This window comes from Hypomesus transpacificus, chromosome 22 (genome assembly GCF_021917145.1).
Source record: "Hypomesus transpacificus isolate Combined female chromosome 22, fHypTra1, whole genome shotgun sequence".
NCBI classification, from domain to species: domain Eukaryota; kingdom Metazoa; phylum Chordata; class Actinopteri; order Osmeriformes; family Osmeridae; genus Hypomesus; species Hypomesus transpacificus.
Window position 1 is genome coordinate 10,917,878 of NC_061081.1, and position 13,699 is coordinate 10,931,576.

At 49.8% G+C, this 13,699-nt stretch overlaps 1 protein-coding gene across 9 annotated transcripts in view; it reads left to right on the forward strand.

Moving 5' to 3' along the window:
* htt (huntingtin) overlaps positions 1 to 11,135 on the forward strand; it is a 29,292-nt gene extending 18,157 nt beyond the window's left edge. For 4 of the 9 annotated variants that reach the window (XM_047044366.1, XM_047044369.1, XM_047044368.1 and 1 more), the window contains 20 exons: positions 71 to 193; positions 288 to 495; positions 683 to 828; positions 1,137 to 1,314; positions 1,513 to 1,611; positions 1,687 to 1,871; positions 2,067 to 2,193; positions 2,707 to 2,810; positions 2,938 to 3,092; positions 3,294 to 3,433; positions 3,608 to 3,824; positions 4,004 to 4,136; positions 4,528 to 4,683; positions 4,935 to 5,125; positions 5,635 to 5,749; positions 5,935 to 6,148; positions 7,173 to 7,377; positions 7,480 to 7,642; positions 8,128 to 8,288; positions 8,420 to 11,135. In XM_047044366.1, the coding sequence (XP_046900322.1) occupies positions 71 to 193; positions 288 to 495; positions 683 to 828; positions 1,137 to 1,314; positions 1,513 to 1,611; positions 1,687 to 1,871; positions 2,067 to 2,193; positions 2,707 to 2,810; positions 2,938 to 3,092; positions 3,294 to 3,433; positions 3,608 to 3,824; positions 4,004 to 4,136; positions 4,528 to 4,683; positions 4,935 to 5,125; positions 5,635 to 5,749; positions 5,935 to 6,148; positions 7,173 to 7,377; positions 7,480 to 7,642; positions 8,128 to 8,288; positions 8,420 to 8,633 (3,234 nt within the window). In that variant the 3' untranslated portion in view covers positions 8,634 to 11,135. The remainder of the gene's footprint in view (positions 1 to 70; positions 194 to 287; positions 496 to 682; positions 829 to 1,136; positions 1,315 to 1,512; positions 1,612 to 1,686; positions 1,872 to 2,066; positions 2,194 to 2,706; positions 2,811 to 2,937; positions 3,093 to 3,293; positions 3,434 to 3,607; positions 3,825 to 4,003; positions 4,137 to 4,527; positions 4,684 to 4,934; positions 5,126 to 5,634; positions 5,750 to 5,934; positions 6,149 to 7,172; positions 7,378 to 7,479; positions 7,643 to 8,127; positions 8,289 to 8,419) is intronic. The other 5 variants (XM_047044367.1, XM_047044371.1, XM_047044373.1 and 2 more) reach the window with 3 other exon arrangements.
* The last annotated feature ends 2,564 nt before the right edge of the window (positions 11,136 to 13,699 follow it).

Consider the following 13,699-nt stretch of genomic DNA (forward strand, 5'->3'; position numbering starts at 1 on the left):
GTTGGGTTTGTGTGTCTTCGTGTGTGTGTGTGTGTGCGTGTGTGTTAATGTAACCTTTGCATTCGTTCAGGAATGGTACGTGGCTTTGGTGAAGTCACAGTGCTGTCTCCGTGGCGACGGAGCTCTCACGGAGACCACGGAACTCCTGACCAAACTACCTCCCACTGACCTGTCCAGCATCATGAGCTGCAAGGTAACACACACACACCCAGAAACCTCCTCAAGGTAACACAAAAGGTAGCCCCTTACCCCCCCCCCCCCCCCCCCTCTTTCTCTGCCCCTCTCAGGAGTTCAACCTCAGTCTCCTCTGCCCCTGTCTGAGCATGGGGCTGCAGAGGTTGACCAGGGGTCAGGGGTCGTTGCTCCTGGAGACGGCCCTGCAGGTGACCCTGGAGCAGCTGGGCAGTGTCACGCAGCAGCTTCCTGTCCCTCACCAGTCCTTCCTGCCGCCCTCTGAACCCTCACCCTACTGGGACAAGCTGGCGGAAGTCTACGGTGAGAAACTGTGTGTGTGTTCTCATTCTCCAACACCTCTGATTGACCTTCTTAGGATCATTTGATTGTTTAATCTCTCTCTCTCTCCCTCGCTCTGTTTCTCCGTCTTTCTCCCTATTTCTCTCTCTCTACCACTCCCTCTCTGTCTCTACCACCCTCTCCCTCCCTCCCTCTGTCCTTCCTCCAGGAGAGGCAGGTTTCTACCCCAGGGTTCTGTCTCTGTGCCGCGCCCTGTCCCAGTACCTGCTGTGTGTGTCCCAGCTGCCTTCCTCCTTCCACATCCCGTCGGACAAGGAGCACCTCATCACCTCCTTCACCTGCCTGGTCACAGAGGTGAGGCCCCGGTGACCCCTCACCCCCGTGACCCCTCACCCCCGTGACCCCTCACCCCCGTGACCCCTCACCCCCGTGACCCCTCACCCCCGTGACCCCTCACCCCCGTGACCCCTGACGTCAGCTCCCTGAACCCTGACACGAGCGCACGCTGGCGTTGTCTTGCGCCGTTTTCTAACCTCCCATGTTTCATTTCTCCCTCCCCTCCCCAACCCCCTCCTTTCTTCCCTCCCCCTTTCCGTAACCCATCCCTTCATGGCTCATCCCTCCCTGACCCCCCTCCTCTATCCTCCCCCCTGCTCTTCCAGGTGGTGGCGTGGCGTGTGCTCCAGGACCAGGTGCCTCTGAGCGTGGACCTCCAGGGGGCCCTGTCCTGCCTGTGCCTGGCCCTGCAGCAGCCCTGCATCTGGAGCCTCCTGGCCTCGGCCGCCTACACCACACACACCTGCTCCCTGGTGCACTGCCTCCGCCTCCTCATCACCGCAGGTGGGCGTCTGTGGGTGCGCGTGTGTTCAGGGGAGGTGGGGGTCTGTGGGTGCGCGTGTGTTCAGGGGAGGTGGGGGTTTGTGTGAAGGGGCTTATGATGGGTCACTGTGAGGTTTCTGTGTAAGTTTGTATATTTGTTTGGGAGCGTTTGTGTGTGAGAAACCTAAACTTTGCCTGTGTGTGTGTGTGTGTCTCCAGTGGCGGTGGGTCCTGGAGACCAGCTGCTGCGCCCAGAGAGAAAGATAGACAAGGGGCGAGACTCTGACTCTGACCAGGTCGACTCTCCACACCTCGACAGTGAGTATCACCACCTCTCACACACACCTAAAGAAACATTATGCCTTGATGACACTAAATGTGTGTGTTTTCCAGACGTGTGTGAGCGCCTTGCGTGTGAGACCATGACGGAGCTGGTGGAGGGGCTCCAGAGCATCCTGGCACTGGGTCACCATAGGAACAGCTCCATCCCTGCCTTCCTCACCCCGACACTACGCAACATCGTCATCAGTCTGTCCAGACTGCCCTTGGTCAACAGCTACACACGTGTGCCCCCACTGGTCAGTCTGACACTGTGTGTGTGGGGGGGGTGTGTGCGTGTGTGGGGGTGAACGTTTGCGCATGTTTGCATACCCAACTTCTACGCGTGTGTGTGTATACATATAAAAGGTGTGTGTGTTTAGTACTTCCTTGACTGTGTGCCTTTGGACATGTATGCATAGCTAACGTCTCTGTGTGTGTGTGTGTGTGTGTAGGTGTGGAAGCTGGGCTGGTCCCCCCAGCCAGGTGGACAGTTTGGCACAGCCCTCCCTGAGATCCCTGTGGAGTTCCTTCAGGAGAAGGACGTCTTCAGAGAGTTCCTCTACCGCATCAACACACTGGGTGAGAGGGCACACTCACACACACACACACACACTCACACACACACTCACACGCACAGGATGTCGTTTCCTCAAGCAATACAGTCTTTGGCCGCCGTACAGAATAATTCTCCTCAAACATTTTCAACCCAACATGTCGTACGGTTGTTAAGTGGTTCTCAACCCTGGTCCTCAGGGACACCCTGATCTGCATGTTCTAGATGTTTCCCTGCTCCAGCACACCCGATTCAAATAGTGGTTGTTATCAGGCTTCCACAGAGCTTGTTAACAACCCATTCGTCAGGTGTGTCATCTAAAATAGTACCCAAATACTAACACTGCTCCACACTCTTAAGCGCCCATTCCGTTTATCATTTCCTGGTGAGGTACTCTGTATAGTGAAGTCTTGCAGATTGTTCTTCCCATGTTGCAGAGACTGTATTGTGACCGCGTTGTGACCGCGTTGTGACCGCGTTGTGACCGCGTTGTGACCGCGTTGTGACCGCGTTGTGACCGCGTTGTGACCGCGTTGTAGGCTGGAGCAGCAGAACCCAGTTTGAGGAGACGTGGGCCACTTTGCTGGGGGTGCTGGTCACCCAACCCCTCCCTATGGACCAGGAGGAGGAGACCCAGCAGGAGGTACACACACACACACACGTACAGGGTTAGGTTTCTCACCTTAAAGTGTGTATACAAACGTGTTAAGTTGACCACCTTTGGTTGTGTGTGTGTGTGTGTGTGTGTCTAACCCTCCCCCCTCCCCCAGGAGGACCTGGAGAGGACTCAGATCAACGTGCTGGCCGTCCAGGCCATCACCTCCCTGGTGCTGAGCGCCATGACCCTGCCCACCGCTGGCAACCCTGCCGTCAGCTGTCTGGAGCAGCAGCCTCGCAACAAGAGCCTGAAGGCTCTCGACACCCGGTACACACACACACATAGATCACTCACATTGTGGAACAGTCATATCAACACGACATGGATAGTATTTATGTGTGCTCAAACACCCAGAAGCCCAGATGTAAGATTGTGATATACAGACACTGTTTGAATGGTGTTTGTGTCCACACACACACACAAACACAAGCATGGCTGATGTGTTAACTCGTCCTGCACGTTCCTCAGGTTTGGCCGGAAGCTGTCTGTGATCCGAGGGGAGGTGGAGAGAGAGATCCAGGCTCTGGTGTCCAAGAGAGACAACGTCCACACACACCACCCCTACCACGCCTGGGACCCCGTCCCCTCGCTGTCTGCTGCCTCCGCAGGTCACACACACACACACAAACATACCGTCATCACAATAGGTGTGTTGCCTTCCACACACTTTCTGGACAGAAATACAGGCCGTTTATATTCACACGTGCAATATTATGTGTGGGTGTCTGCGTTTGGGTGTGTGTGTGTGCGTTTGGGTGTGTGTGTGTGTGTGCATCTTCCAGCAGGCACCCTGATCAGCCACGAGAAGCTGCTGCTCCAGATCAACACAGAGAGGGAGCTGGGCAACATGGACTACAAGCTGGGCCAGGTGTCCATCCACTCTGTGTGGCTGGGCAACAACATCACCCCCCTGAGGGAGGAGGAGTGGGGCGAGGACGAGGAGGACGAGACCGACGCCCCGGCCCCCACCTCACCACCCACCTCCCCCATCAACTCCAGGTCTCACACACACACACGCGCACGCACACACACCACCTCACCACCCACCTCCCCCATCAACTCCAGGTCTCACACACACACAAGTGCAGCCGTTCACCCTAAGGGAGCACATGCTTGTATGAGGTGTCCAGAACAGGTTCTTAACCCCCTCCCCCTTTCCTCCTCGTCTCTCCAAACAGGAAGCATCGAGCAGGGGTGGACATCCACTCGTGCTCCCAGTTCCTGTTGGAGCTCTACAGCCAGTGGGTCCTCCCCGGTTCCCCTAGCAACAGGAAGACCCCTGTGGTGCTGATCAGCGAGGTGGTCCGCTCGGTGAGGACGGGGACACACACACACACATTCAGTTGTGTTCATTCACAAAATGTCAGTCAGGGAAATAACCATTATTACGCCATGTAGTTTGTAATATGACAGGTAACATCCCTCTGCTATTTCATCCCTTCAAACTGACAGACTACACAGATATAGTCAGAGAAATGACCGCTAGGCTTTACCCTGGTCCTGCTTCCTCTCATTCAGATGCACGTCCATTTACAGTCTCTCTCCGCATCTCTTTTGGTCTCCCTATCTTTCCCTCTGTCTTCCCATCTCTTGTCTCTCCATCTCTATCTACTCCTTTGCTCTTTTTCTCTCCCTTTCTTTATCTCCCTCTCCCCCCCCCTTTTCTCTCCCTGTCTCTCTGCCCCTCCCCCCCCCTCTCCAGTTGTTAGCTGTGTCCGACCTGTTCACAGAGAGGAACCAGTTTGACATGATGTTCTCCACCCTGATGGAGCTGCAGAAGGTTCACCCCCCTGAGGACGAGATACTCAACCAGTACCTGGTGCCGGCCATCTGCAAGGCTGCTGCCGTACTAGGGATGGTGAGCAGTGTGTGAGCGCGTGTGTGAGCGCGTGTGTGAGCGCGTGTGTGTGAGCGCGTGTGTGTGAGCGCGTGTGTGTGTAGGCAAACCGGTTACGTAAGCAAACGCATGCATCGAGATTGAGCATGCACTGCTGCTTTCTATCATTGTCCCTGTCCCATCTCTCCATTCATCTCCCTAGAAATTCAATCATTCATCCCAATCCAATCAATCCATTGAATGAATTCACTAACCCCCCCCCCCCCCCCCAGGACAAGGCGATAGCGGAGCCCGTGTGCCGCCTGCTGGAGACCACCCTCCGCAGCACCCACCTCCCCAGCCGCATGGGGGCCCTCCACGGCGTGCTGTACGTGCTGGAGTGTGACCTGCTGGACGACACGGCCAAGCAGCTGATCCCTGCCGTGTCCGACTACCTGCTGTCCAACCTCCGCGCCATCGCACAGTGAGGACACACACACACACACATGGACACACTTCCGCGTGCGCACACACACTGTACAAGCAGCTCCACACATGCCGGTGGCAGGGATGCTAATTGGTGTCTTGCCATCGTCAGTCAGGATGATCAGTCAATCTGAGGATGGAGGGGAGGTGGATGATGAGAAGGCTCATGCTGAGAACACACACACAGACACACACACACCGTATATGACCTTCTGTTGTCTCTGTTAGTCCTTAAATACATGGAAATGCCATCTTCTGTGTCTGGCTGTGAACAGTCAGATATAGCTGTCCTTTCATCTGGCTACATTATAAAACCATTAGGGATTCAGTGCAAAGTTCAGCCTCATTAATAAGACGAGCCCAACAGGAGTCTGGAGATCAATGACCACTAGATGGCACTACCTACCTGCCTTCCCACATATTCCACATATCCTCTCCCTCGGGTAGCTGTGTGTCTCAGCCACTGTGTGTTTAGTGTAAGTAATGTGTGTGTGTGTGTGTCGACAGCTGTGTGAACCTGCATAACCAGCAGCACGTGTTGGTAATGTGTGCCGTGGCCTTCTACATGATGGAGAACTACCCTCTGGATGTGGGAGCCGACTTCACCGCCGGAGTCATCCAGGTCAGAGCCCAGTGTGTGTAGACGTGTGTGTGTGTGTGTGCCCGTCTCCCTCCCTCATCCTTTATCTCGTGTTTTCTCCTCCTTCCCTGTCTTTCTCTCCCCCCCCCCAACCCCACTCACCATGTCCCTCCACTTCCACATCCATACTACCTCACGCGTTTGATGTCCGTCCCCCCCCCCCCCAGACGTGTGCCGTGATGGTGTCGTCCAGCGAGGAGTCCACCCCGTCGGTCATCTACCACTGCGTCCTGAGGGGCCTGGAGCGTCTGCTGCTGTCGGAGCAGCTGTCCCGGCTGGACAGCGAGGCGCTGGTCAAGCTCAGCGTGGAGCGCGTCAACATGCCCAGCCCCCACAGGGCCATGGCCGCGCTGGGGCTCATGCTCACCTGCATGTACACCGGTAAGACTCCCTGCTGGCCACGCCCAGCACTTCCTGTTTGGGTTTACCAAGGCTTAAAGCTGCAGTTCTTCAATGGCATGAACGCCTACTGTTCTCAATACTAACGCTAGCTAACTAGCTTACCTGCACGTACATTAGGAATGTGCTTACCTGTCATGGAGTCAGTGCTCACGATCATGAATGCTAAATGCTAACAAGCGTGTATGCTAAATGCTAACTAGCATGTCCACTAAATGCTAACAAGCATGTATGCTAAATGCTAACTAGCATGTCCACTAAATGCTCACTTGCATGTAGACTGAAACTGGTCATTGATGAGCTCACAAATGCTTGCCACCTCCCGCCTGCATGCCCAGCGATGTTTTACGTTCCCATCAAGTGTTCTTATCTACAGTAACTTCACTACACGCTAATGCTTACCATCGCACAATCAAACCCAGACACAGCCCATACATACAAGTTTTTGAGCTACAGTTATACTTGTGGTAAGACTATTTTGTGAGGAACGATCATTACTATTGTCAAGGTTCTTCAGTTTCATATAACCCAAAGCCTGGATGTCACGAAGCATGTCCATAGTAAACGATACCCCATTATACTGCATGATGCATTTATAGTTAGGACTTATGGTACAGCCTTGAAAGTTCCTTCACTTGTGAAAGCTTGCATGTAACCTAGCTACCTGTAGTATTAGCAACTGCGGTGGCCTCTACGATTCCCTGTACTCACTCTAGCCAGCTAGCTCCCCCGTAAGCTAACCACTAACGTGCTAACCAGCAGTCTCCTACCCTAACAGGGGCGAGCCTCTGTTGCCTTGCCAAGTCCACCCCTGATGTGGCACAGACTGGTTACCTGTCCAATTTCACTGCCAATTTATTGAACGTTTTCACTCTTCCCACACAATGTAATTCCCGACCTTTCTCCTATTCACTCCTCAATGCAGAACCCCCCTCTTCCCCCAATCCCCTCCCAGTTTTAACTCCCCCCTTCTAATTTAACGGCGGTCACACTTTCGTCCTCCCAGCGGTGGTTGCGTCGGGGTCAGAGGTCACAGAGGTTAGGGATCAGGTTGGCGTTGGCGAGGCGGTGGCGGTCACCGCTGGTCCTGTTGGTTTCTCCTCAGGCAAGGAGAAGGCCAGCCCCGGTCGCCCCGCCGACGCGGACCCCCAGGCCCCCGACAGCGAGTCCGTCATCGTCGCCATGGAGAGGGTGTCCGTGCTGTTTGACAGGTATGGAAACACAGTTTGGGTGTGTCCTCATCCACGCCCGGGCAGCCATCTGCAGCCAGACCCTCATCCCTGGCCTTGCCTCTGGGACGCTTCTCTCTCCAGGATCCGTAAGGGTTTCCCCAGCGAGGCGCGGGTGGTGGCCAGGATCCTGCCTCAGTTCCTGGACGACTTCTTCCCTCCGCAGGACGTCATGAACAAGGTCATCGGGGAGTTCCTGTCCAATCAGCAGCCTTATCCACAATTCATGGCCAGTGTGGTTTACAAGGTCAGTGGGGAATGACTCACCCTCACAGGCTCTCTCTCTCTCACACACACACACACACACACACACATACACATCCTTGGGTAAGTTGGCACTGGTATTTTTCTACCATCTTCATTAGTCAGTACTGCCATTTTGTCCTGGTCTGTTTAGAAAAGGAATGTTCCCTTGAACAGAATTTCAATGGAAATGTGGTCAAAAACCATTGCTTAGTTACTGCTGTACAGCTCTTTGTTTCATGGACTTGCAAGCACTTTGTTAACAACATGTTGGCAAGGCAACGGGCAGCAGAAAGAACACCAACCATGGTAGAAGAGTTAAGGCTCAATGGCAGAAATAAACCTTGCATTTGTTCTTCCCATGAAATTCCCCTTAATATGGATCCTGGTAATTGGCTGGTTGCAATGATTCCTCTCTCCTCCACTTCTCTCCTTCATAACTCTGTTCTTCCACTCAACCTGCGTATCTGCCCCACCTCCCCCCTCCAGGTGTTCCAGACTCTCCATGCGACAGGCCAGTCATCGATGGTGCGTGACTGGGTGCTGCTGTCCCTGTCCAACTTCACCCAGAGGACGCCTGTGGCCATGGCCATGTGGTCGCTCTCCTGCTTCTTCGTGTCTGCCTCCACCTCCCAGTGGATCTCCGCCCTGTATCCTTGCCGTCTACCTGTGTGTGTGCGCATCAGTGTTTGTGTCTGTGTGTTTGTGCGGGCGAGCGTGTGTGTATGTACCCCCCATCTCCCCATATACCATTTCCTCCTTAACCCCCCGCCCCCTCCAGCCTGCCTCACGTGATCAGCCGTATGGGAAAGAGCGAGGTGGTGGACGTCAACCTCTTCTGCCTGGTGGCCATGGACTTCTACCGGCACCAGATCGACGAGGAGCTGGACCGCCGGGCCTTCCAGTCCGTCTTCGAGACGGTGGCCTCGCCCGGCAGCCCCTACCACCAGCTCCTGACCTGCCTGCTCTCCATCCACCAGGACACCTCCCTCTGAAGGCTTAGGGAGGGGTGGGGGGAGGAGGTGAGAGACAGAGATAGAGAGGGAGAGACTATGTACCAGGACACCTCCCTCTGAAGGCTTAGGGAGGGGTGGGGGGAGGAGGTGAGAGACAGAGATAGAGAGGGAGAGACTATGTACCAGGACACCTTCCTCTGAGAATAGAAAGAGGGACATTAGGAAAGAGAGGACACCTTTCGCCAGAGACAGAAGGTTAGGAGAGAGTGTGGAATGAGAGGGAGAGTCTGTGGAATGAGAGAGAGAGAGAGAGAGAGCACACTTAGACATTCTCCCAGAAAGAGAATGAATGGAAAGATGAGGTAGACTACAGGGTTAGATGGATACAGAGAGTTCTTATAATGTTGTCTCTGTTGTATTCTCTGGCCCCATCCTCCCATTCCCCACTAATTTCAAGTCAAGGGTTGATAGTGTTATGGAAACCTATCCGGTCCTTCAGAGCGTCAAAGAAGCATGAAGAGGAAGTGTTGAAAGGGAAGCCTTCTTAGAACGGTTGGACGCATTATAGCTAGTCACAGACCTGCACTCTCTCACTGTCCATAGATAAAGAGGAATGGTCTTTCAGAATGATGAAATACACTGGTCCCAAATGCTTTAAATGGTTCCACCCTCACTCACATTTCCCCAGGGATGTTTCCGTATGACAACACTAGCCCCACTTGAACTGACCTTCATCCAGCACCTTGACGAGCAAAGAAAATAATATAAGTGATATTAAGAAGAAAGATGATGAAAAAAGAGTAAAGTAACTGGATTTGTATATTTTCCTGTGAGGACTTGCTTGAGCCTTGTAACGTTATATTGTATGAAGAAAAGTAAAATCTAAAGTATTTACTATATTTAAAGTTCAATACTTCTATTTTTCAGTGCGTTTGGTTACAGAGAGCAGAATATGGATTAAAACTGACAAAGATCATTAGTCTAGATATGTCTGCTTGGTGTTGTCAGTAGTTATCTACAGTATCTTTGTAGTATTTCTTTTTCATTTTTAAAGTAATTCCCTCTATCTTTTGCTTTTTAACTCCAACATGACAGAGGAGTGAGAAAAAGTGAGAGAAAGGATAGATATGTTTTATGTATCTTTTCAAGAGTAAAAAGGATCACTAATAGCCATAGTCAATATCCATGTCTAAAAATTGCAACAACAACAACAAAAATGCTGCGATTGTATCATTGTCATTGTGGACCAACAATTGTGTTGGTCTTTCACTGTTAGCATGATGCTACAATTCCTGTCTCTCCATGTGCAGCTGGCCTAGCCTAGCCTCCGGAACTAGACAAAGGTCAACACTGGAGTCACCAATCAAAAGCTTTCAGGAAGCTCACCTGAACAAGTGTCCCATAATTACCCGCCACCTATCATAATATGCTTACCCTCTATGGCTTTGCACTTTGCATTGTTTACAGCTTGCTCAGAAAAAAATGGAGTTCCTGATTGGCTCTTTGGTTAACTTCCTGTTTTCTCTGGCAACTCTTTTTTCAGTCCATCTCCATCTTGTCCCATCCCTGGATGACACCACACACTAAATCCAACATATTTGCTTCCTCTCAGAATGAGATGTGATTACTTATTGGAATTTTAATCAGTCACTGGGAGTAAAGCCTAGTTATGCTTTATTGGAGTTATCTCAGTGTATCATGTCAAGCCAAGCGTATCATTGTAACTTAAAACATAACTTCACAATGCATGAAGAATGACTGCTGTACTAACGGTAGCCACAAAGATCCTTCATGAAACAGTGGCGGGTGTTCTCTTTATGGACAGACATTCTCAAACGGAACGGATGCAAACGAAGCTTTAAGCCGACATGTTTCCATTTGATAAACTTGACCCTGACATGCTTGGTTGGCCTCCTTACTCCTGTACATACACATACCAGATGACTGAATCTGTCCTACTGTTTATCCTGCAGACGCATGACCCCCCCCCCCCCCCCCCCCAACTTCCCTGTATTTCCTGTATACTGTATTTTTCTATGGTAAGGATTCTGGCGTTGGTTATGCCGATGAGGGAGGGAGAGGAGGAGGAATGCAATTCAAAAAGGTCCTTTGTTATATAACTGTAGCAACCAACAGCTGCTTTGACCAATCAACAGGCATCATGGTGTTACCTTAGCAACGCCACCGGTCAATGCAATGTTCTTGTCTGTTGTTGTTGTTTTTCCCCTCCCTTCAAAGCTTTAAAACTGCATCTTTTTAATTCACTGTCCTGGTTTTTTGAAATCTTACAGATGTTCGCCACTTACTGTCTTAGTGCAGCGTATTGAGTGTCTAGCACTTAAAAACTTGAAGTTCTTCTCACATCAATGGAATCTGCTTTCTTGTTTTCTCTGTGTCAATGTACGCTGCATGGGACTTCAGTGTTTGCATTCAGTACTGGATGACCTTACTACCACACACAGAAGGCAATGTAACACACTGACTTCGGTCGTGGTCACCAGTTAAAATGATGTATTCATACAATAAATGATTAAGTCCCCAGTTGTTTGGTAGCTGTTTTTAAGATTATGAAGACAGATGGAAATGTCAGTGTAAGGCCTCCCAAAGCAGTCATATGAGCATAATGAATTAGACAAGCTGTCAGCCAAGAGCAAAGATATATTCTTCCTTTTTTTGTGTGTGCAAGTAATCTATTCCATATTTAATCTGTCTAAAGTCAGATGGACATGTTCTGTTTTAAGGAGATGTAGTCTGGGATATCTTCTATGTAGATATTGAAATGGGTCTTAGTTGCATCTTTGTTTGTGGTCTTGAGACTATTTTTATTTTTGTAATTCTTAAAATCCAAAAACACTGAACACAGGTCCCCTGTTGAGATAATACGCTTATCCAGAGTTCTTTTTGGCAGTTGCAGGAAGGAAGGGCCAGGACAAGGGGGAGGGGCCAGGGCCGAGGTGAAGTTTGATGAGTTTAACACAGCCTGCTCCAAGACTTCCAGACTTTTTCTTCTTCCTGTTTTGGCCCACTTTTAAGGTTTGAAATGAACCTATCAGTGCGTCGATGAGAACAACACTGTCTTTCTACACCATCACAATTCACCATTTCAGTGAGATGTGATGGAAAGCGTTTGTGCCATGGAAGAACTGGACTCCTCCCCTCTCCCCCCCTCTCGATTCAGCTAAACATTGCCATAATGACTACCGTCATTTAATGCTGGGATGTAACAAAACACACCCAGCGCTTTAGAACCTGCATAGGTGACCACAGTCCAGCGTGTTGTTGACGAAGGCAAATGTTGTCATTCTGCTTTTATGGCGTTCATCCCCAGGTTTGGGAGGCTATGATAGAGCCATGGAACTTAAAACATTCTCATTTGATTCTATACATGGAACTTGTGTTCTGGAGCCTCTATTGAAGCAGTACATATCCTGTCTCACCTTCACTGTTTTTTGTGGTCTGATAATAATATATAATTGAGTATTTAATTTAATGGCACTATTTTAACATGATGAAATACTTGAAATGTTATGTTGTAGAAATGAATAAATGATCAAATGTTAATTCTGTCTATATATTTCATATAGAAAATGCACTATTTGGCTGCCGTCTTCATGAATTGAAGATTATTATACGTCACACATCCACACACACAAAAAAACAAAGTATTATGCACTATACACTGGACACACTTTCCTTTGTATCAGTTTATCCATAGTGTCCACAGTTCATCCAATTATTAACAAATAGGGACAAACGTATTGTATCCCAGCAAACCTTCCACTTGTTAAACTGCTGTAAATGCCATAATTGTGTTGTGGGTGTGACCATCTGCACTAATCCCCTCTGTCCCTGAGCTGAGGAAGAACTGCCAGGCAAGCCAGACGACCAGCGAGGTTAAGGACAAGACACTTAAGATCAGAATTTGCAGACAGGCGGTATTTAGAGATAGACACGGCACAGGTCGCACGCCGTCGTCTAGGAAAGAGCCATGGAGTCACACATAATTGTTTCAAATCACCATGAACTGGACTGGGGTGCTTAAGTACTAATCATAGCCCACGAACACTTAATTGTACACAATGGATGCTTTCATGCTGACAATTTAATGCATTGGCTTCTTGTGCTATGCAGCTGACCGTTTGAGATTGCCTGCATAGTTATTATAGTGTCAGTCCAGTCCAGTGTGGTCTACATAATGATTAGGGATTATCAGTGAGATCTCCATATGTCTCACGGTAAAGTGTAATTGGAAATACGGCCATAAATGGGCAGTACATCAGTGTGAAAGGACTTGTATCATACGAAATTACATGTAGGCCTATACACATGCTATAATTCATTGCAGTCTCTAAAACCCCACCACCATACCTGCCTTTACAAGAAATGAAGCTTCTCTCTGTATAGTTGTTGGTGAGGATATTGATCCGCTGCGGTGTTGATAAGGACGTGAACCCAGACCCATCTGTTTTGTTTCCAGACGAGACCACCTGCCCTGTCTGTATGGTACAGTGCGTCTTGACGCAAGAGATCAAATTTACATGAGCCAGGGTTTAGAAGTCTCTCTGAAATCCCGTGGCTCACAGTAATAGGTGTAAGCGTATTACCCTGCATGATTATTGTTTTAATTCAGGTTCATCGTTTTCACGTAACTATAATTTATAGTTTAAAATGCACAACTGACTTCTAGAAGTAAAAGTTTGGAATGAGTAAAAAGTTTAAGTTACTGAAGGTGACAATTAGTGAAGCCATAGTGTTTACGTTTCCAAGAAAACAAGCTACAGCAAAAGTGATCCGTCTGAAAGCGCATCACTTTTTGCTGTGATCTTGCCAACACAAATGTCATAGAGAGAGCACCTGTGGCCTAGCCAATTGCCCCAGATTATTCCCAAGGAAGAGAGGATTCAGACTGTGGAATTTCGTCCAGACAGGAAAAAAAAGTCTCGACTAGGCAATTAAATTACTATTTATTTTTGTTGAAAAGCTGTAATTCACCTGAAGAAGTTTAAGATGCTAAAACTATCTGTTTTAAACTGCCCATCACTCCATCATGTGACCCTGCGTTGGGTCTGTAGTCCCTCCTTCTCCTCCCCAAAGATTCGCACACC